The 24,660-nt window shown below is 35.3% G+C and overlaps 1 protein-coding gene across 4 annotated transcripts in view; it reads left to right on the top strand.

Moving 5' to 3' along the window:
- Positions 1-24,334, top strand: part of Scn7a (sodium voltage-gated channel alpha subunit 7) — an 83,853-nt gene extending 59,519 nt beyond the window's left edge. For 3 of the 4 annotated variants that reach the window (XM_015995999.3, XM_042275398.2, XM_076569587.1), the window contains exons 16-25: positions 2,322-2,427; positions 4,507-4,661; positions 7,845-8,018; positions 9,907-10,014; positions 13,458-13,736; positions 14,467-14,520; positions 14,901-15,038; positions 16,837-16,941; positions 17,597-17,867; positions 21,237-24,334. In XM_015995999.3, coding sequence (XP_015851485.1) covers positions 2,322-2,427; positions 4,507-4,661; positions 7,845-8,018; positions 9,907-10,014; positions 13,458-13,736; positions 14,467-14,520; positions 14,901-15,038; positions 16,837-16,941; positions 17,597-17,867; positions 21,237-22,300 — 2,454 coding nt within the window. In that variant the 3' untranslated portion in view covers positions 22,301-24,334. Of the gene's footprint in view, positions 1-2,321; positions 2,428-4,506; positions 4,662-7,844; positions 8,019-9,906; positions 10,015-13,457; positions 13,737-14,466; positions 14,521-14,900; positions 15,043-16,836; positions 16,942-17,596; positions 17,868-21,236 lie in introns of all 4 variants that reach the window. The other variant, XM_076569588.1, reaches the window with a different exon arrangement.
- Positions 24,335-24,660: the final 326 nt, after the last annotated feature.

Raw genomic sequence — 24,660 nt, 5'->3', positions numbered from 1 at the left:
AGATCAGAGAGACAGAACAAGCCACAGCTACCTCACCTTGCCAGATCCTCAGCTGATCTTGTCTCTTCAGACTGGAGGCCTCTGAGTCCTCATCCAGCATGGGTCTCAGCTGAACTGCTGCTCAAAAGCCTGAATGCTTAACCAATCAAATGCTTAACCAGCCACATGCTTCTAGTTTCTGGTCTTCTCGCCTTATATACCTTTCTGCTTTCTACCATCACTCCCTGGGATTAAAGGCTCACTTTCTGGGATTAAAGGCATGAGTCACCATGCTTGGCTGAATCCTTGAACACATGGATTTCTGCCTCTGGAATGCTAGGATTAAAGGCGTGTGCTACCACTGCCTGCCCTCATGTTTAATATTGTGGCTGTTCTGTCTCTGACCCCAGATAAGTTTACTGGCATGCACAATATTTTGGGAAACACAATACCACCACAACAAGTTGTATCTTTTCCATGTCTCCATTGTGCCTGGCATCTCTGCCCTCAGAGCTCTACCACTTTGGCACATGCTGTCTATTATAACACCTCAAATTTGTCATCTGATATAAGTTCAGGATCGGTAATAAGTAGCCTCAGTTTTCTTTGAGAGTATCAATATTCTTGACTTTATTTGCCCTTAATTAATCACAAGATGATGAGAATCCCTATTCATCACACATCCACACATTTCTATCTTCTCTGAAGACTTGGCTTCTGCACATCTCTAGATAAAATTGATATTTACCACAGTACAACTAACTGGTGGTTCCTTGGAAACTCTTGATAATATCAATAGAAAGTCAAGAGCATAAAATACAAGATAAAACAATTATGTAAAATAACTGTAAATATTAGGATTTCAGAATCTGTCAATAATATTGTATGATTATTTATGCCTTTATTAGGCCTTAAAGATTTACTCCATTATATATATATTTAACTATGTATTTAGTCAGGCATTTTGTTGATTATGTAGCCCAAGAATATTAATGCACATTGACCTAAAAAATGAATCATGAAAAACACATTATTTAAAGAGATAGGATATTTTAATTTGTGCACATCTATCCTTCCATTAAAATATTTATGTATGTACATATTATAAAAGTGAACAAATTACATATCAGATTATAGATATTTTTTATAATATAGTGCCATATCACAATTAATTTTTCATGATATTTAATAAACTACAAAAATAATTACTATAATTTATATTTTGTTCTATTTGCAATATAATAAAATAAAACTATTGAAAGATCATATCTATAGACTATGTACAAGTATTTGAAATATTCAAAAATACATCTGGTGTATTATTGCAACAACTGAGTCCATGCATATTATTTTTCATTTACTCAGGGTCTTTCAGCAAACAAATGAATTGATACAGTTTTTATTTCACCAAAACTAAATAAAAATTTCAATAATTAAAACATATATATGTCTGAGTAATACTTCTCTGCCCACTTTGCATCTTTGCTCAAGCAACACCTTTTGCTGAGATGACAACTGGCTGTGTAAAAACTAAAGCAAAGAAAGCTTTCCATTATCCTGATGGTGCACAAGATCAAACATTATTGAGGTCCTTTTCCAAACTCTACCTAAATAATTCTGAATTCATAATTTTATTTTTATATACTCATGTTCGATTTGTCTTAATTAGACAATATTATTTGGTGCTACTAACTTATAGGAACCTGGCAAGTTTAAAGGATGATATGCTTATGTTTATATTAAAATGAGGTAAACTGACGCTTTTGCTACATGAATAAAGCAAACATCATCTTGATCCATCAGCCTTGTCAAGGATGAGTGGGAAGAACCCTCTCTTTCCCAAGGAGCCTCTTACATGGCTTGTCCATTTGCCCCATTCTGTCCTGGACACTGTTTGCTGTGTGTTTTTACTCATTTCACATCATGATAGCCTCACATCCAGAGTTGAAGAGACAAGTCTATTTGGAATAGATTTAACAGTTATATTGAAATGCATTCTTGTCTATTTAACATTAGCATAAAAGAATGGCTTGCTGTGATACTCTTTGTCTAATTAAAATTTCTTTATGTGGCCTTTGTGAAAGTCTTAAAATTCAAAACCCAATTATTTTTTAAACTGTGATTAAAGTGCTTTTTAGCTAATCTTTGATTTTTATCTAATGTTATTTGCACTTAAGTATTTCAAACCATTTTAAAAAGCAAATCTTTATTTACACAAAAAAATTTAATATCAGCCCCAAATTACCTTGAAATCTTTTGACTTTGATAATATTCTTCCAATATATCATATTTACTTCTGAAAATGAAGCAAGTAACTTTTTGTTGGGGCTCTTTTTTTCTAGAAAATGAAGCAGTCTAGTTCATCTGAATGCAGCACAGTTGATATTGCTATCTCTGAAGAAGAAGAAATGGTCTATGAGCATGAAAAGCCAAAGCTTCGCAAACATGGCAAGTTGAAGTTTCTTTGGAAATTTTCAAAATTATACTAAATTTCTCTGAACCTAAATAATGGTGCAATGTTTACTTTAACCTGAATTCTAGAAAGTTTGCATATGTTTTGAAATGTATAGTTATTTGCCCACCTATAACTTAACAGATCAGTAAGTATGAAGAAAAAAAAAGTCATCTTTGGGAAAAGAGACAGATCCTCTTTAGCACAGTGTGATGTGGCAGTTACAAAACTGTCTCTGGAATCAACAGGTTGATTCACCTCCCTATCTACTGTCTATTTTCTCTTCCCCTCATTGCCTCCTAATCTAAACAATGATAAACCTCGTGAGATGGTTCAAAAGATTAGTGTTTGCATTTGTGCAATCCTAGAAGATAATCTTTTCCAAACAATAGCAACACTTAATAATGGCATCAACATCATCATTATCCTAGCTCCATGATTATGCCTATAAAAATAGTTACTGACATAGTTGATAGAGAAAGAAACTCTGAGCACTTGTCTTTTGGTGGAATAATATTGATACTATTTACTCAAATGCAGTATCCATGCTATACATAATATTAAGACTATAATGTTCATATTTAATTCCATACTGTAGTTGTGCAACTGAGTATATTACACTAGAACATGAAAAACAAAGTATAGCTAAATCAATACTAGAATATATATGTATATGTATGTATATATATATATATAACCTAAAATGCTTTCATATATCACATATATTCTAAAGTGAAATAAAATAATTTTAGACTTTAAAAATTGAATCAAAATATCTATAAATTTTGTAGGAAAAAGAAGCATAATGATATGTTTAGATATTGTACATAGAGATTAGTAAGTCTACAATGTACAATTTCAGTAAGCTATTCACCACCTAAGATATATAACATACTTCTCAGTACTGTATAGTTCAAATGTGTTTCCTAGCAAGATTAATAAATTACTACATATTTAGACTTTTGAAATCAATTAAAAGTGATCAAAGTACTAACTGCCAAAGATGCTTGATTAGTAGCTTTAAAATAAAAATATATTTTGGCTGAAAAGATGACTCAGAAGATAAAGTGTTCGCTATACAATCCATGACACGACCAGAATTTGGATCCCGAGCATCCACATGAAAGTCACGCATGGAAGCATATGATTGCTGGGGAAGAAGACACAGGGATCTAGGGAGCCAGACAGTCTAGTTGGAATGGTAAGAACTAGGTCCAGTGAGAGACCTGTCTCAAAACACAGATGTAGAAGCAATTGAGGAAGATGTCTCGGCATCAACTTCACACTCACCTGCATAGGAAAAGGCCCTTTACAGACACACCTGAAATTTCAGCAACTTAAATACTAGGATATTAATCACCTAAGACAAAGGTATAAATAGATCTCATTTTTAGAAAGAAACTTAATCTGACACTAAAAAAAATACTGAAATAATTTTTTTAACTTTATGTTAAAAAATACTCACATTCATACATTCACATACGTAAAATAACCATTTCCTTGTTGAGCCACATATTTGTTTTTACTGGCTCTCTCCGACAAGAAGACAGGCTTCCTACAGCTACATATACTCAACCCATGAAGTACTCGGCATTCTTGACTACCTCTTCAAATTGTCTCATTCATGTTTCCCATTTCCATGCTGCCTGAAAATCAGTTCCAAAGGAATTTGGGTGACAATATTATATGTGTTGATGTAAGTAAGTGTGTCTTAAATCATCACACTGGGTATTGAAAATGTGATTCACAAGCTATCACACACATGTGCACATTTGGGGTAGCATGGAGGAACTGGTTTTATTTGCATTCATTCTCTTCTCCGTAGGGTAGAGGTACATTCTATTATATCTCTCTTCTTGGTTATTTGCTCTTCTCCCAAAATCACAAGTTCAGTTCTTCTTTGCTCCTCACTGATCACAGACCACTGAGCAGCAGTAAAAGACAAGTGTGTGGAAATCACAGGCCATCGATAGCAGATTCAGTAAATAAGTCATTGATAAAGCATCTAAAGGTTGAGATGTTTACTCTTTGTGAGTCTTCTAGGCATTTACTTCTAACAGTTTCCTCCTTGGCAGGTTATGAACGAAAATCTTCACCTGGTCAAGTCAGTAGAGAATCTAGGAATGGAAATATTTGGAAGAATATAAGGAAAACTTGCTGCAAGATAGTAGAAAACAACTGGTTCAAGTGTTTCATTGGCATGGTCACTCTGCTCAGCACAGGCACTCTGGTGAGCACTCAGCTTCAGTAAACGTCATGTGAAAATACTCTATAAGACTTTGAATTCAAGGTAGTCTCTATGCCAGTTGACTCTACCCAGAATACTTTGTATAGTTCCAGATTTCATATTCTGCAATTTGTTAGCAATAGAAACTGTGTCACACTTTATTATGAACATTGTGGACAAATGATACAATATTAAATTTAATATCAGTACTATTTTATGATATGTGAATTTTGTATTGTTGGTATATCTATGATAAATTTTATATTTATAATATATTTAAATTCTTAGTATTGATGTTAAATTTAAGTTTCTAAATTAAATAAACAATAATTTCAAAATTACATATTATAGTGGGAAAAGGAAGTGAAAACAGATAACACTGATTTTAATGTTTTATTCATTAATAAATTAAAATTTTTAAACACCCCAAATTGGCATATTGTACTCTTCTACAGTTTCTGTAAAGATCACTGAAAACTGGTGTCTGTGAAGAAACAAGTGAACACATCTAGGCAGCTGTGACTTGATTGTTAACAAAACATCCCAAGTCTAGAATCGTGTTCTGACTCTGTATAGTAACTCTCTCCATGGGTAGCCATCCATTTGTGGATTCCCTGTTCACTTTATATATTTTTGATGTTCATAAAAATTCATTCAAATAGTATGTGCAATTTTTTTCACCATTCTTTTTGTTGTGTAGCATATCACTTTGCCGTGATGGTATGAGCCATTCATCCCTGCTTGCCTGTTTAATACTTTTAAAAAAATAATTTCATGGTACAAGCAATGCAAACTTGATCAGAGGACATCTTAGCTTGAATTTTGGTAAACATCTACTATGACCTCTAATGCTCTATTCAGTCCATGAACAAACATCAACAAAACCACTGATCTCATAGTGAGTGACTAGAAAGCTCAGACATTTCCAAGTAGGATGGCTAGGTGCTCCTTTCAGTTTCTTTCTCCATCACAGGTTCCCCTTGAAGTATATCTTCATATGACTCAAATGGACAAGCTATGAGAAATGTAGCTAAACAGTTTTAGAGTTCTTGTCTTTTGCCAGATCCAGCTGGAAAGAAATAAATCATCTGAGTCACCTTATAAGTATGTAGGACCAGTATTCTCAGGCATGGAATTTTGCCTTTGGGTCTGATGTGGTCCAGTAAGCATTGCCTTTCTCTCTTAGTAGTAGGAAATGCATCCCCACCCCCATACCTGAGCATCTAGTGAACTTTCTATCATGTTTGCTGATAAGGTCCAAGTCACAGGACATCATAATGTAACAGGTTAATTCGATATGCATTTTTATGTCACTGAGAAGACTACAACAGCAGTGTGTCTGTCCTTTTACCCAGGCTTGTGCTCTGATTCCTTGATCCTATTAACATCTGAATAATAAATAGCTCCTAATTAAGTCTATATTGTAAGATCCAGAATGTGTCTAACCTCATTTAGGTGACAAAGGATCATGAAGTTCTGACTAAATTCAGGATCATGAACAAAGCAGATGATCCTAGGTTCTCCACATGAATCAGAAATAGTTACAGTGGTCCTTATAAGAATAATCTTATTCTTATAACAGTTAAGTGCTATTAAATAAAGGTAGAATTAGAGATTGGAATAACATGCCTTCATTATGAAGGAAGACATCAAAAGACCAGAGAAAATTGGAAATTCACTCTCCAGACACTGATTTTCACACAATGAAACTAATTCTGTATCACATTTCAAGAATTGTGGGGGCTAGAGAGATGGCTCATTGGTTAAGAGCACTGACTGCTCTTTCAGAGGATCCAGGTTCAATTTCTGGCACCCAAATGGCAGCTCACAACTGTCTATAATTATAGTTCCAGGGGACCTGACACCCATGGCAAAATACAAATACACATAAGATAAAAATAAATACATTTAAAAATGGGGGGCACTGGAGAGATGGCTCTGCAGTTAAGAGCACTGGCTGCCCTTCCAGAGGACCCAAGTTCAATTCCCAGCACCCACATGGCAACTCACAGCTGTCTATAACTCCTGTTCCAGGAGACCAACACCCTCACACAGATATGCATGCTAGCAAAACACAAATGCACATAAAATAAAAATAAATAAAATTTTAAAAGAATTTCAAGAACACGAATTCACTGCTTCTCAGACACCAATTTGCAGTGATCATTACAGCAACTATGGGGATGCAATAAATACCCCCTCAGAACATATTCCTGATCCTATTCTCTCCACTCCTCACAGTACATTTTACAATATTCTACATATGGCCCGTGTTGTCAGAATGAAGTCTGGTCCCTTTCTTAGCAGTATCAGTAATCACCTAGCCACTCAATAAAGGTGTTTGACTCTGTTTATACTTCTGGGGGCTAGGAAGGCAGTTAAATGTAGATCTTTTAAAAGTAGTTTTCAAAATGCTTATTGAAAAATTTGTCATGGTCCTCAAGTGAGACCAGGTTTAGTAGATATTACAAGGAAACTGTGGAGTCCAAAAATGCCCCAGAATTCCACCTTGAGTGGAAAAATGGTTGTCTTTTATATCTGAGTTTGAGTGACAATTGTAGAATCAACAACACTATTCAACATGCACTTGAAAAGTAGCTGTGGTATGTTATGCTACATGTGAATATTTCATTTGTTATTTCTTTGGCTCCATCTCTTATATCGTTGCTGATGGAGCCAAGGTGGATTTTTGGTTTTGGCCTTGCCAAACTGGGCATGCTGCTCTTAAGTAATCTCAGAAGCTAAGCAGAGTCAGTTCTGGTTAGTAAATGGGAGACATTTTCTCTATCGGAGTACCAGGTATAAAAATTGATGTGTAAGCTGGATAGTAGTGGTGTATACTTTTAATTCCAGCACTCAGGAGGCAGAGGCAGAAGGATCTCTAAGTTTTAGGCCAACCCCGGTCCACAGGGTGAGTTTCAGGACAAGCAGGCCTACACAGAGAAACCCTGTCTTGAATCTCCACCCAAAAAAAAAACCAATACAACTCATTTTTCTAGACATTTTAGTTTCATTTTTTAAAATATGTTTTCACAACCTGATATTACCTACAGATAGGGATTTGTGAAATTCACTCATTTTTCATTTATTTAGTTTTATATCTCAATAAATTTGAAGTTGAATTTAATTCCATATAATCAAAGTTTTTAAATTTTTACATTTAAACATTTTAAAAATTAATTCCAGGCTCTTGAAGATATATATATTGACCAGCGAAAAACCATTAAAATCTTGCTGGAATATGCAGACATGATCTTTGCTTACATCTTCATTCTGGAGATGCTTCTTAAGTGGGTGGCTTATGGCTTCAAAGCCTATTTCTCTAATGGCTGGTACAAGCTGGACTTCATGGTCGTCATCGTACGTATTTTAAAGAACCTCTTTAAACATTACTTTCTTTTTTACTATCATCCATTCACCTTCTTCTCCTTCCCTTCTCCCTCCATACAGCCTCAACTTCAGCATCTCATTTTCTGTATTTCTACATCTGTAATGTTTAATGTTGATTCAGATCCTGTCACTGCACAACTTGAAATACTCAACATTACAGTTCTAGATCGATTTAATAACTCACCTGTGAAATTACTGATAAGAGAACAGTTTTATTGAATAGTATATTGAAAATATCACTAAAAATCTTTAATACTACTGAATTGACTTTTAAGTAATATAGCCACACTTTTATTATTATTATTATTATTATTATTATTATTATTATTATTATTATTTTGTCATCGTCACTATCCTTCAAGATGTCATGGTTCCTCTTGTGGATCACTGAGTAGATTCTATGCTGACATTCTTGCTCTGGCCAAGGTGTAGTTTCTGTTGTTTTCTGAACAGAAATCAAAGTGGAAATTACAAGGTAGATGTCAGCTAATACATGTCTCTTTGTGGAACCCTATAGCAGTCTATCCTCCTCAGAGCAAAAAATTCTCCAAGCCCCTACATGACGTGATGAGACCGCCTTCTACTTTCTCACCCACCCCTGTTCTCCACCCCTGCGGGCTCAGTGGGTGACCTACCAGCACTGATTTTTGAACCGCTTCAAATTGGCCAATGTAACTCTATCCGATTGCCTTGGTACTCGTTTCTCCATCAGAGATTTTGCAAGTGTTTTTGCTGTAGCTGAAACGAAACCTTTGAAGTTCCATCATCCTTTGCTATGTAATTAAAACAATAACCACCATAGTATTTGTCAATTTGTTTTACCTCCATAGCACTTATGAATATTATTCACTTTTATTATTTTTTCTTGCTTTTTTTTTTCAAATTTGTCTTCTCACACTAAAAAATAAGTGCTATTAAGGCAGAATTTTTTTCCTGAATATTATTCTTCTCTCCTTTATCCCCTTTGCCTTCTAGGCATACAATATAGCTAGTAATGTTTACCCAATGAATAGATAACTGTCTATGCTATGAACAATTAGGGAGGTTTCTCTGCCTATAATTAATGACTTGCAATAGGTCACCTCTGTTGTCTAAGCCAGCTCTTACATTTGGCCTTCTACTCCATAAAATGATACAAAAGGACAATGCACCTCTACTCAATGCCTTTGTGTCTACTTCCCTGTATACTTATGTAGAGAACCCTTTGTTTCTAAGGCTACCTCAACACCATCTTTATAGTATAGAATTAAGAACAATAATGAAATGGTATTATCTCTATGTTGACTTGAAAATATAAGAAGCATATAGATATAATAAAAGTTTAATCATAGCTATATTGACCTTGTTTAATTCTAAGTAACATATATTAAGTCTTGATAATTTTATAAATATAAATTTACAAATCATGTAACTTTATAACTATAATTTTATACTACTATGTTTCTGTTTAATTCTTTCTTCATATATGATTTCTGAATTATTTTATATATTGCCTTAACTGTAATAATCCAGAGGTGAATAAGTGAGTATATTCTATATTTTGTTTTAATGAATATGTTTTCATTGCTATATTGCAAATGATCTTATTTCAAACTGAAAACAATATAAATATTAATCTTAATCATACAGAATATCAAATTTATAAATATTTATATAAATGATATTATTTGTTTCTGTAAATGATTACATTTTATCTTAAGAGATATTTTAACAAAAATGAGATTCTTACAGTTTGCATTTAGACATTATACACTGTATATTTAAGTGGTTTAAAAGTTGAATGGTTATTTTCAATGTGTCATTTTTTTATAAGCACAAAGTTTATGATCACCTTAACTCTTTTTTAACATATGTGCAGGTGTTTTGTCTTAGCTTAATAGGCAAAACTCGAGAAGATCTGACCCCACTCACTTCCATCAAATTCCTTCGAGCACTCAGAGTTCTCTCTCAGTTTGAAAGAATGAAGGTATGACAGACAGTTTAAATCTCAGCTGTGAGTTTTCATTTGTGACTGCTACATTTCCGTGAATTAACAGGCTTTACTGTTGCTTGTAATGGTTCTTTCAAAACAGACAAGTATCTCCCAGCAGCAGTTCCATTTGTGGCTGCACACTGCATGGTCACTATTCATTCTCTTCGCTTTCACCTGTTGTTTCTGCACTAACCATTATGCAGCGTACAAAGAGACTTCTCTGACAATGTCTAAGAATTGGGCTAATCCAAAGGGAGAAAAGCGTAAATTTTGAGATAGTTCGATACTATGTCCATTTAGCAAAATATAGTAGCTGATCTACATCTAGGATCTGTTCAGTGCCCAACCATGGGTTCTTGGCCAGTTTTGCAGCACTGTAGTAATCTTAATCATGTAGAATATCAAATTTATAAATATTTATATAAATGATATTATTTGTTTCTGTAAATGATTACACTTTATCTTAAGAGAGATTTTAACAAAAATGAGATTCTTACAGTTTGCATTAAGACATTATAAACTGCATATTTAAGTGTTTTAAAGGTTGAATGGCTAGTTTCAACGTGTCATGTGAAAAAATGGATGTGTATCCATTTCCTCCTGAGGAGGGCCCCTTCTATCCAACCAGGAATCAGGCAATTATCCCCATAACATTCACAGTTATTGCACTCTTGCCATATCTTGTCTCATCAGTCATAACTGCAGTTCACAGCATTCACAGCTGAGGAATACTTGTGAAGACCTCTCTCCCTCCTCCCAAGCAGTTTGCATAGCACCTTCTGGTATTATGAAAGCTAGTATGGACGCCACTTTCAATAATGACTTGATTTCTCCAGGTCCTGTGACCATTGTGTGTGGTGTCTTCAGCGATAGGGTCTCATCATCAAATTCTCATGAGAGACCAAAACTAATCACAATACTGAGGGCCTCAGGGTCCAACAACTCAAGAGGAGGTATCTCACACTGCCCTAGGCTTTTCTTTTAGCAATCCATGGTTTCTGGAATCAGTATAATCGCCTACATAGGGTATCCGCAAATAAACTTCTATATAAATATTATGTATATGAATATGTGTATGAATATATATGTAATTTGTAAAATAGTAGGTTTCCATATGACTTTAGAAACATCTTATGTGCTCTTTGCCCCTCTCCCAGCTCCAATCACTGTCCTACCCCACTTAAACCTCGCTCCTTATTCTTCCTCTTTTGTCCTTCATATCACCTATGTTCTAGTCTCCCCATCCCTGTAAGATCTTTCTTGTCCTTTGCCACCAATGGTTCCTTTTTAGTTTAAATTGAACACATTTATACAAAGATTCAGTGCTAAGATCACATATGAGTATTTGATAACATGCAATGTTGGTGGTTCTGGATCTGGGTTACCTTCCCAGCCCAATCCATTTACATAGATGTTCCATAATTTCATTTTTCACCACAGCTAGATCAAATTCAATTGTATGTAGATACCACGTTTTAATTATCTATTCATCAGTTGATGGACATCTAGGCTCTTTCCATGTCTGAGCTAAACTGGAATATTATATATATAATTTACTAAATGAAAGTGAAGTTTGCTTTTTACAATAAATTCACTTAAAGTCACATCACACATTACACTCAGTTAATTCTCATCTGTCCTTTCTCCCTCACTCTGATGCCAAAGGCTTCTCTCAACAATATGAAGAAAACCAATGTGTTTAGCTATATAAATGTCAAAATACCGCCGGGCGGTGGTGGCGCACGCCTTTAATCCCAGCACTCGGGAGGCAGAGGCAGGCGGATCTTTGTGAGTTCGAGGCCAGCCTGGGCTACCAAGTGAGTTCCAGGAAAGGCGCAAAGCTACACAGAGAAACCCTGTCTCGAAAAACCAAAAAAAAAAAAAAAATGTCAAAATACCTACAACATCAACAAACGTCCAGTGACTTCATTTTAGAGTTATAATAAAGTGATTAAAATACTTCAAGTCAAAACATTAATCCAAGTACATATATCTATAGCATATCAGCAAATATGTGTGAAAAAGATATAAATATAATAATGGTGAAGAAAAAGAAAAGATGTTTAGGATAATGGAGGAAATCAGAACTGATTGTGCTTCTGGAGTGGAAAAGAAATAAAAATATAAATTCCTGGAGGAAGAAAGAGGAAAGAAAGACTGCCAAAGTTTGAAGGGGATTCTGTTGCACATAGCAAACAGCTTAGTTTTGTCCCAACAATTTCAGGGCAGCGATAAGAACAAAGTTCTAATTATAATGCTAGAGGGAGGTAAGAAAATGAAGACAGTGATTTCACACTGGCTGTGTTCACCTTAGGGTGTGTGTTCATCTCCTCAACCTCTCACTGAGCAGCTCATTAGTAACCCAGCTCAGCGAGGAGGGCACAGTCTGCCTGGTCAGGGTTTCCTGAGCCAATCCATCTCTTTAACTTCACCACTTCATCTCTCTTGGCTTCATATTTCCTGTGTCATTCTTTTATTATATCCTTTGCAAGTCCATAATGTGGTGGTATTGTGTTCCCCGAAATATTGTGCACCCTAATAAACTTCTCTGGGGTCAGAGACAGAACAGCCACAATATTAAACATAGAGGATAGGCAGTGGTAGCACACGCCTTTAATCCCTGCACTTGGGAGGCAGAGCTAGGCAGAAATCCATGTGTTCAAGGATACTACAGCCAAGCATATTGACTCGCGCCCTTAATCCCAGAAAGCGAGCCTTTAATCCCAGGGGGTGATGGTAGAAGGCAGAAAGATATATAAAGCATGAGGACCAGGAAACAAAAGCATTTTGGCCTGGTTAAGCATTTGGCTGGTGAAGCTTTCAGGCTTCTAGCAGCACAGTTCAGCTGAGACCCATTTGGATGAGGACTCAGAAGCTTTCAGTCTGAGGAAACAAGACCAGCTAAGGATCTGGCGAGGTAAGGTAGCTGTGGCTTGTTCTGGTTCTCTGATCTTCCAGTGTTCACCCCAATACCAGGCTTGGGTTTGATTTTATTAATAAGACCTTCTAAAATTCCCTCTACACCATAAGCTTCAAGTCAGTTCTCACCCCATTCCCTAGACTTTTTATATACTTTATATACGATCTAAGTCATGCACTGGGTTGAAATTATCTTAACCAATCTGACATAGTACAGAATCTCATTAAACAAATATAGGCCCACTGAATAAAAGATTTAGTCTAGGGTCCTAACTAGAAAGTTGTGTTGTCTGTCAATGCTGTACAAATTTTTAAGTATATTGGACTTTTTAGTATATTTTTATTAAAACTGAAAAACTGTTTCAGTGATTCTAATACTTGTGTATGGATTATTCAAACTCTAGATATGCATTTCATATGATTCAATATGATATTATATTAATGAGCGCTTTGAATGTGATCAGATATCAAAATAATTTCCTTTCCTTATCTAAAACATTCACTTTCTTGTACTCCAGGTGGTTCTGATAGCTTTGATAAAAACAACATTACCCACTTTCAGTGTGTTTCTGGTCTGCCTAATGACCTGGCTACTTTTCAGTATTATGGGAGTACACTTATTTGCTGGCAAGTTCTATGAATGCATTGACCCAACAAGTGGAGAACGATTCCCTATATTTGAAGTTATGAATCAGAGTCAGTGTGAAAACCTGGTATTTAATGAATCAATGCCATGGGAGAATGCAAACCTGAACTTTGATAATGTTGGAAATGGTTTTCTTTCATTGTTCCAAGTGGTGAGTATACTTTTTGAACTACTTAAAGTCAAATTTAATTTCAAGCTCAAGTTTAAACTTGCATTTTGAACAGAATATGGGTAAGGAGTAGATTTGGTTATAAGATAACTGAGTAATTATTAGCTGATAGATAAAAATTATGAGATACATGCCGTTCTAGCCTTCTTGGAAGATCCAACAAGACACAGTTCATGCTCTTGTGGGAGAAGCAGTTGGGGATGACAGTGCAGACAAAGGAAAAGAATCCCAGAACTTGGCTATTTCTGCCATTGCTCATTAGATAACAGGTTCACAGCCCTTCAATCTATTTGGATTGCTACTATCTTTATGCTAATTAACATACTGAGGGATGGGTTCTTAGTGGTCTGATAGCCAATGTATAGGAAGGGTCCACCATTCACAAGTCACATGAATAAGAACATAAGCAAAACCTTGATGCTTATTAGCACATATTTAGAACTCTAATATTAGTTCCCTTTGTCTCTCTTGTTCTACTGAGATTATATATCTACTATATTAAATAGTTCATGAATATTAAATAAATTAGGTAAAAATAACATAATCTGATAATGGACATGTTAAATGTGTTAGTTACACTGTGTATCAAAGTATGGCAAGCCTCAGCATCCAGTGTTTTAGAGTACCAAACCAAAACAAATTAAGGTTTGCTCTTTATTTACCACAAAAAGTTCTCTATAAGATTCACATATATTTACCTTACTTTTAACAGGCAACATTTAATGGATGGATCAGTATTATGTATTCAGCAATTGATTCTGTTGGTGTAAGTATTTGACATTCTTGATGTCATTATCAAGATGATAACCTAAGCACAGGTCACAAGAGTAATTTTTGTATTTTATAAGATTAAATGTATTTCAGATTTGGTATTCTATGGTCACTGAATATCCTTCCAGTAGCATACGTAACAACTGAGGCCCAGTTACCTCTCTTGAAGGACTACCATCTTTCTTTCACAGTAACTAGACCAAATAAACACATTTAAAAGACCAAATGAACAAAGCCGTGATACCCTTGCACCAAGAAGCCCGGAAAACATTTCCTTTATTTATCGGGGTTGGGTTTTCTTGTCGTCAGTTGTCTTATGAGTCTCATGTTTAGTTAGTAGCCATGTTGTATTAACTTTTTCACATTTAATTTTAGGTAGATATGCAGCCTAATTACGAACACAACCTGTACATGTACAATTATTTTGTCGTCTTTGTTATCTTTGGATTATTTCTCCCTCTGAGTATGCTGATTGGTGTTATCATTAGTAATTTCAACAAGCAGAAAATTAAGATAAGTATAAATATTCTTTATACATGCTTAAAATTAAACAATTTTCCAAAATGCTTCTAGAATTGTCTTATTGGTTTAATGTCATTTGTACATGCTACAAATATAATTGAACAATAATTAATGTTTTTATACATTGTAAATGTTACAAAAATGCCCCTCTTATTTTATCTGAAATGCTCAGAATATACTTGGACAAGAGTTAAAGTTAAGAAGTTTCTGCATTTCTGTATATGGGTTTATAAATAATAGTGTAATGAAAATCAAACATATGGCCTTAATGTGTCTATACACAAATATATGCATATGGCCAGAAAAAAGGTCCTATTTTTGAAATAGAGTTTGACTATTCTTTGGTATAAATACATGATAGTCTTCAAGTATGGTTAAAGTACAAGTAAAGTCATTTTTGCAGTTAAGCACAGGATGCAAATATGGAGATTAAATGTATTTCTGATTTGATATTGCACAGACAATGAAATCTTTCTAGAAATAACATGAAATTATTGAGTTCTAATTGGTCCAAACTGGTCTCAGTGTCAAGATACTTCAGTCTCCACCTACGGTCATCATCAACCCTGCCCAAAGAATATGGTGTGTGTACATGCACACACACACACACACACACACACACACACACACACACACATGCGTGTGCACGCGCACACACACACACACACACATCTTGGCACATGTGTGTGCATGTGTATGTACTCATACATGAATATCCATATAGAAACCAAAGGTCAACTTAAAATGAACTTAGGGTTTCGTTCTACAGGTGTGACATCTACCTTTTGTTTGTTTGCTTAAGACAGTTCTATCACTAGCCATTGATCCAGAGCTCATTAAGTAGGCTACCCTGGCTAGTGAGTGTACGCCAGGAATCTGTCTGTTTCTGTTTTGCAACCTTGAGATTACCTGGGAGGTCTTCATGCAGGCTTTTTTACCTAGAATCTTCAGGTCCATTTGCTTACAAGGCAGGCACCTTGCAAGCGCTTTTCTCCCTAGGCCTAGAAAAGTTCTGTACATCAATGGGTTCTAAGCCTCCAGAGTCATAACCAGCATGGACACAGTCTAAGGTAGAGAGCTCTTTTTTAAGTAGAGAAAGTGGTAGCTCATAATCGAGAGGCATGTGCATGTTTACCAGGGTGAATCTGCTACTCAGGGGGAACAGAAAGCTCAGTGGCAGCGTGTGATTTGATTTGATGTTGCAGCATCCTAGGACTGTCCTCCCAATGGATAGCATATTAAGGTTTGTTTCTGGGCTTCATAATGGTGGAACATGTCAGTTCTAGTGATGAGATTCTGACTCGGAGCATAAACAATGACAATTTCCTAGATTAAAGACACTATTCACTTTATATATTTTGTATAGGATATCAAAATTTTCACTAGAAATACACAAAAAAAGATCAGCTCTAGAAAATTCTGTTTGATTAGCACTCTGTACTTTCAGAATTATTTTTTAAGAATCTTTCAGTTGCATTTGTAAAATATGACAAAAACTGAATTTATAAAAATGCAAACTGATCCAACTGTTACAAGACTCAAACATTATCTATCAAAGTCAGTTCTTTATGGTGGGCCTTTCTTGTCTCTCTAACTGAAAATAGAAAAGTTCAATAAAGATAGTTGAACATCATGTACCCTGTGTATTTCATATGAATTTTCATATAGAAATGCCAAAAGTTGCTGTGTGAAGAATGAAGTCTAAGTTTCTGAAGTGCACATCAGTAAAGGTGAGAATTGGAAGAAATGTAATTTGATTTTCATATCTTTTATTTATTTATTTTTTTACCAAGGAGGATCAAATATCTTTATAACAGTAAAACAGAAAAAACAATACCGGGCATTGAAGAAGCTCCTGTATGAAGATTCTCAAAAACCAGCACCCCGTCCCATAGTAAGAAAATATTATTTTAATTAAATAAATGAATTTTAAAATGTTCATTGTATTCAGGTTTAGAATCTAGCTTAATGGTAGAGTGCTTTCCTAACTAATCCTAGGCTCAATACCTTGCACCATAAATAAGTAAGCCTCTTTGCCAAAAATAAATAAATAAATAGATAAGTTTATTTACTATCTTTTAAAGTTATGAATGTAGTTTTTTCCAATTATTAACAAATACATTAGATGTAGTAGAGCACACCTGGATTCCTAGCAAGTGGGAGGTAGAGGGAGGAGTATTAGGAGGTCATGGCCATTTTTCACAACATAGCAAGTCTAGCACCAGCTTGGGTTACATTATCCTGTCTCAAATTATAGTCAAATATAATATGTATGTATTTATGCAGATTTAGATAGATAGGTAGATAGGTAGATAGATAGATAGGTAGATAGATAGATAGATAGATAGATAGATAGATAGATAGATAGATAGATAGATAGATAGATAGATAGATATAGCTTTTGACACAATTATAAAATGCATTCTTTGGCAAAGGATCAAGTGTTACATTTTGCATTATTTTGAGAGGGAACTTGTAGAATCCAGAAACTATGCATATAAGTACCTAAGTAGCTTGCTAATAGATATTGCATTTCTCTTCACCTACAGAACAAGTTCCAAGGCTTCATTTTTGACCTGGTAACACATCGTGTCTTTAATGTTATCATCATAGTTCTTATCTGTTTCCAAGCAACCACCATTATGATACAAAATGATGAGCAGAGTATACAAATGGAAACTGCCCTCTACTGGATGCAAGTCATTTTTGTCATGCTGTTCACTCTAGAATGCATCCTGAAACTCATAGCCTTCCGCTGCCACTATTTCACCAATGTGTGGAATGTTCATGATTTTATGGTGGTTATTTTCTCCATTACAGGTAAGGCTTGCTCTTGTCAAATTTTCCTTTATAGCATTAATTCAGTCCATCACAATGCCTTCTGGGAAAGTGACCCTTGAGAAGCAAAATGATGAGATCTTTTTCTTTTTCTTCCCCCAAAAGAATGAACTACAGTTTGAAGTGTATATGTACAATCACCATTTTTCTTGTTGAGAAAATATGCTTCATGGTGTTAAAAAGCTTATAAAGTATCTGTCACAAACACATGATACCTACTTGCTAATTTGAAATTTGTGACATTCTAGGCTGCCAGGAGAAGGAACCCTGTGCATTAAAATGTTATGACATTTAAACTCACTAAGATTCCTTGCTTTTAAATTTTAAAAAAATCCCTGATTTTGCAGCATTACCATCTTATGATTTAAAGGATTTTGCAATGAGTCTCATAGTTTTAGGTTTAATGAATTTGTCTCTAGTCTTCTCTTACTTTGGTAATCTCACTCTTTGTTTACAAATACATTTCATTAATCCTATTGCTAAACAGATAGGGCTCTGTATCTAAAGGTTAGGAATCATTTATATGTTTACATAACTTACAGACCCTGAGAGGATACATATTCAGAGCAGTACATTCCCATACTGTGCTGATATATAAGAAACAGAGAGTACTAAAGCACAGGACAGAGGGAAGGGTACCTTATCAGTAACTGGTGGTCAGAGAAAACATCATATAAGTCAATTTAAACAGAGACATACTGGGTAAGGGCACAGACATGCACTGAGTTTTGGGCAAAATTATTTCAGGAATAAAGAAGTTTATTTAGTGTTTGCTTCTGCATAACCAGAATGTGATTTCCATGAGAGTAGGTAGCATTTTTTAAGAGTTAATGATGTCAACTTCTGCACCTAAGGCTCAGGGTCATTGCAGAAGAGAGGCAGGAAAGGTTGTAAGAACCAGAGGATCAGGTAGTTTACTATGAGACTGTCTCCTAGGAGTGTCAGAAGCTACACCCATAATGTCTCACCAATATGACTGCCTAAACATTAGCTCAACAAGGATGATAGTTGCACTATGAAGGAAAGCCAAGATCTTTATTCTGCAAAAAAAAAAAAAAAAAAAAAAAAAAAAAAACTACAGAAAACAAAGGAATTCTGAGCATGAGAGAAATAGTTTTCCCAGAGAAGAGCATACCAATTGATTACACAATACCAAATGGTCATCCCTGAAAATATACATACAAGTAATATTATACAGACTAAGCAGGTTGTATTTATGTATTTAGGAATGCATATGTGTGTAACAACAATTAGTGTAAAAAGAGACCATGAATTTGAAATAGAGGGAAGAAAGGTGTATGGTTTGGATGAAGGAAAGGAAAAAGAAACAGGTATAATTAGATTATAATCTCAAAAAATAAAAGAAAAAAATTTAAAGGGACTAATGATATTAGCCAGGACTTTTATAACAACAACAACAACAAAACATAAATAATCTACCTTCCTGAAAGCAATTTAGTGCTTTCAGAATTTTCAGTTCTTTCAGTGGAAGAGTGAATTCATGCTACTGACTACTGAGAGAAAAATATAAGAAGATTGATAGAAAAATACACAGAGATGGTAAAGGCAGCAGGAAGAAAACAACTGAGTCACAGAACTATAGTGACCGAAGCAGTCATTAAAGGAGTGAGCAGGAAGGGGAGGTCAGCCATAGAGAAAGCTGTTTAAATTTGAAGCTCCGATCTTCTGGGTCAGTCTTCTGGCCAAGGCACCGATGTAGGTAACTGAAGGAAAACAATGAGAATTATTGAGTTGAGACGGTGAATGGATGCCGTTGGATGGTTTATTGAGGGAGAGGCTGAGGTGAAAGCCACATACTAAAGCCTTCAGCTGAGTGTAAGCAATGATGATGGTGTGGTTCACAGAGCCAGGACATGATAAGAAAGGACTGAATGGGGTGAAATGATCCACAGAGAGTCTAAAATCTATCTTACCTCTTAACAAAAATGAGTGGACAAAGTATGCCTGGGAGTCTTGCTAGAAAGGTACTAGAAAGATACTCATTCTGTCTTTTGCCTGAGAAATGTAAAGTGGAGGAGAATGTGCTTTCTGCCTTTGACAGTGTTTCATGGAAAATATTGTCATCAGGAGAACAGATTTTAGATAAAGGGTTTAATTTCCTGGTAGTGAGCATGTCAATAAGTTTGTGCACAGTCAAATGACCTTGCCTCTTGAATAATGGAAGAGCTTGGAAGACTGGAGAAAGATGGGTATTTGACAAGGGTAAAAGAGTCACTGGCATACTTTAGAGGGAATATAGACATGACAGAACCTCACAAAAAATGTCATCTTATGGAGTACGCATGTTAACAAAGTGTGATACTTCCTCTCAGCAGATATACCAAAACCTTATGACATTTCTCAACCAAAACCCAACATGAAGTTATGAGGAAATACAGCTTCTACTCATATTTAAAGTTCTTTGGCCTGAAATACAACTTATAAAAGAATCAAATTGGATTACATTCTATGATTCACTAAATGTTATACATTTTTATTTGCATAATTATCAATGATGTCTTCCTGTGTTGCATTCTACTCATCTTTAATAACTATCATAAGAATGGATATAAAATATTTGAGAGAAATTATATTATTCATCTCCCCATATTTAAATGATACATTTTTAAGGCATTCAATGTGAGATTGAGCAAAATTCTTTAATCCAACTATATTCAGAAAAATTTTGACTATTGACCTACAGTGTATATTCTAGTCAGCTATGATTTCAAAAGTATCTTATAATGACTGTAGCTGCAGTTTTCTCCAGTCCTGCCTGGCCTGCAGCCGCTCAGACCCAAATAAACACACTGACACTTATATTAATTAAAACTGTTTGGCCTAATGGCCCAGGCTTCTTGCTAGCTAGATCTTACATTTAAATTAACCCATTTTGATAAATCTTGCCACATGGCTCGTGGCTTATTTATATCTTTATATCTTGCTTTCTCTGTGTCTGGCTCGCAACTTCTGACTCAGCCCTCCTGTTCCCAGAACCCTCCTCTCTCTTTGTCCCACTTGTACTTCCTGCCTGGCCACCAGCCAATCAGCACTTTATGTATTAACCAATCAGAGCAACACATTCACAGCATACAGAGCAATATCCACAGAAGATGATAGAACAGAAAAAAATGTCTCCTGAGTTTGGTACATAGCCTTGTCATTGGTACAATTAATATTTACCTAGCCCAATATTCAATATGCTGTTATATGAGATAGTTATTTAAGTGATATATTGGCAGAAGATTCATGAGCCTTAGAAAACTAGATTACTTGCAAAATAAGTTGTTTTCTATTTATAGTTGCATTGGGATAATTTTGTTGCCTACTTGTATCTCTTCTCACACTAAGGATTGTTGCTGCCTTTGACAGTAGGACAATACTTGGTGCCTCCTTCACTTGTGCAACTGATACTTCTCTCTCGGGTCATCCACATCTTGCATCCTGGGAAAGGACCAAAGGTGTTCCATGATCTGATGCTTCCTTTGATACTGTCACTCCCAGCATTGCTGAACATTAGTCTTCTCATCTTCCTGGTCATGTTTATCTATGCCATCTTTGGAATGTACAACTTTGCCTATGTTAAGAAAGAAGCTGGAATTAATGATGTCTCCAACTTTGAGACCTTTGGAAGCAGTATGCTCTGTCTTTTTCAAGTTACAATATTTTCTGGTTGGGATGGCATGCTGAATGCAATTTTCAACAGCCAATGGTCTGACTGTGATCCTGATAAAATTAATCCTGGCACTCAGGTCAAAGGAGATTGTGGGAGCCCCACTGTTGGGATTTTTTATTTTGTCAGTTATATCCTCATATCATGGCTGATCATTGTTAATATGTACATCATGTTGATCATGGAGTTTCTAAGCATTCCTTTTAAGAAAAAAAACAGGACCTTGAGTGAAGATGACTTTAAGAAATTTTTCCAGGTATGGAACAGGTTTGACCCTGATAGGACCCAATACATAGACTCTAGCAAGCTTTCAGATTTTGCAGCTGCTCTCGATCCTCCTCTTTTCATGGCAAAACCGAACAAGGGCCAACTTGTGGCTATGGATCTCCCCATGGCAGCCGGAGACAGAATTCATTGTCTTGACATCTTACTTGCCTTTACAAAAAGAGTGATGGGAAAAGATGAGAGAGTGGAGAAAATCCTTTCAGAGATAGAATCTGGATTTATGTTAGCAAATCCTTTCAAAATCACATACGAACCAATTACAACCACTTTGAAACGCAAACAAGAGGCAGTTTCAGCAACCATCATCCAGCGTGCTTATAAGAGTTACCGCTTAAGGCAAAATGACAAAAACACATCAGATATTCCTATAATAGATGATGACAGAGATGATCCTGCTTCTAAAGGTGCACGTTCTGACAAAATTGAGGAAAAGACATCTATTCAAACCCAGATCTGATTTCATTTCCCACTTGTGCTTTCTTCACATATCCTCCAAACACCAAGTTTAACTAAGTACGATTACTGATCAGAGAGTAGAGAAAATGATTACATGTTTGTCGATGCACACATCTCCACGCCAAGCTCATTTTCATGTTCGGTCTGCCCAATGCATCTAAAGTAGGTTACTGTTGTCATGTGGCTATTTAACTTTTTCTACAGGGCTTGCCTGGGGATGCCTGTGGCGGAAGATGAGTGGGAGGAAATGAAAAAAAAAATGGCAGTAAAGTTCAGCAGCCAAACGACTTTCCTTTTCTATTTTATATGTAATTTCACAGGTAGCTAGGTCACCACTCCTGGGGCTTAGTTGCAAATATGTGATACTTCCTTAAAGTGAGATTTTGCTTCAGAGAATCATTGCATTACATCACAAGCATTACATCACAAGCATGCATTACATCACAAGCATGCATCAATAAATGCTGCTGGCTGTACAGGGAAAATGCAGTTCTTCAGAAAGTGCCTTTGAGTTCAGTCACAGAGATTTTAGGCTAATTTACAACACATATCCCTTGAAAGGTTTGGCTTGACACCTTTTTCTTGTTATTCTTTCTTCTTTACTTCTTGGCCTTTTGTATGTTTGGTTGGTTGGCTTTTGTTGTTGTTGTTGTGGTGGTGGTGGTGGTGGTTTGACATCTGTTGTTTAGTTTCAGACAATGGATGCTGACATTGCTTCCTTGCTCTTGGGCTCCTGGTTCCTCATCTCTCTAGCAAGCTCTGCATGAGGCTCAGCAGATTAGATTCATAGAGTGAGAAGCACAGAAGGAACTACTCTCTGATCCTACATTTTCTATATTTTCTTCACATTTATACCTTTTTAAAGTATACATTTACTAAATAGATACAATAGAGATAAATGTGAATGGACTAAAGCTTCACCTTATTATAAAAACTGATGTATTTTTTACCATTTATCCATAGCAGATGCATGCTGTCATATAAATGAGAAGAGTCGAAGGCAACCAGCATGTCTAGGGATTTTCAGTGCCCTGACCCTTAATTAGGAAAGTGGACACTTGAAAGTTTTCATTGCACTTTGTATTTCTTGTATCTTAAAAAGTAAAGTGATCCTTAAAACAATAGGGACTATGAATTAACAGACAAAAGTAAATTGGTATTTTATAACATCATTACATGCAAATTAGATTTAGTTGCTCATTTATCTTTTACCTACTTATTTGTTTTATATTTTGTCATACATATAAGTGCTCATGTAAATGTTTTATATTTGAGAATCTGTAAAATAACAAACATTAATTTTCATTACTAACATTATTATTAATATAGTTGATTTTGATTTATTCATAAAATTGTTTAATTCCCTTCATGTAGTTTGAGAATCTGATATTTACTCCCTTTGTATGAAAACTGATTTCACTGTGCCTATGAAGTCCTCCAGAATTAGAAAGAAAATACATATTCTGTTGACTTACATAACAAGCTTTAAATGTGTTTTATGACACTCAATGCCATGATGTCCTAGAGATTGTATTTTGCAATGAATGTGCATGATTGTGAGCCTTAACTCCTGTTATCTGCTTCTGCTCTTCAGAAACTTAGTAACTTTACCAACATGCCTTGAAAGACCACCTAAGTAAATGTAATTTCAGAGTCCGGTGGGATTTTTTATAAAAATATTTCCCTTTCACTGTTCACTCTCTGTCTTGTGATAGAGACAAGAGAGGCATGGGATGTTTAACTAGTGACCTGGTGACAACTGGTGTGTTACCTCAACTTCTCAGTTTTTTCATTCCTGGAAATGCCTTAATGTGGAAATTGCTGCAGAAACTAAAACTGAATTGTAACTTGCTTCCATAAATGTCATGATGACAACACACTGATTTGAGTTTGAAGATCATTTTGCTATTACTTATAAAGAATGGTGAGCAATAACCATGCAAAATTGCAGGAAGTTTCATTTCTGAAAGATTGTTGCCATATGTTCTACTTTTGAGATATTGCAGGAAATAATAAATGTCACCTGTTAAGCACACTTGGCTTTGTTTGTTTTTATATTATAATGTTGTAATCCAGATTGGCAAATTTGACTAGTAAAATTTTAACAGTAATATTTACGTGGTAACTCATTCATTTGTTCATTCTCATAACTCAAGAGTGAAAATTTCTAGGCTACTTTTGGTTCTCCAATGTTTACATATCAGTGTATGACCAGCCATCAAATCTGTGAAAAAACAAGTTGGGTTTTTGCTAAGACTCATTGATTTTGAGATTCATTTGGTATAATCTCTGTATTAGTCTTCTGTTTCACTAATACATGGTGTATTTTAGTTTTAATTAGAAACTAATCAATTGTAAGGG

Source organism: Peromyscus maniculatus, chromosome 4 (genome assembly GCF_049852395.1).
Source record: "Peromyscus maniculatus bairdii isolate BWxNUB_F1_BW_parent chromosome 4, HU_Pman_BW_mat_3.1, whole genome shotgun sequence".
Taxonomy (NCBI): Eukaryota; Metazoa; Chordata; class Mammalia; order Rodentia; family Cricetidae; genus Peromyscus; species Peromyscus maniculatus.
This window is presented reverse-complemented; position numbering and strand designations above follow the sequence as displayed.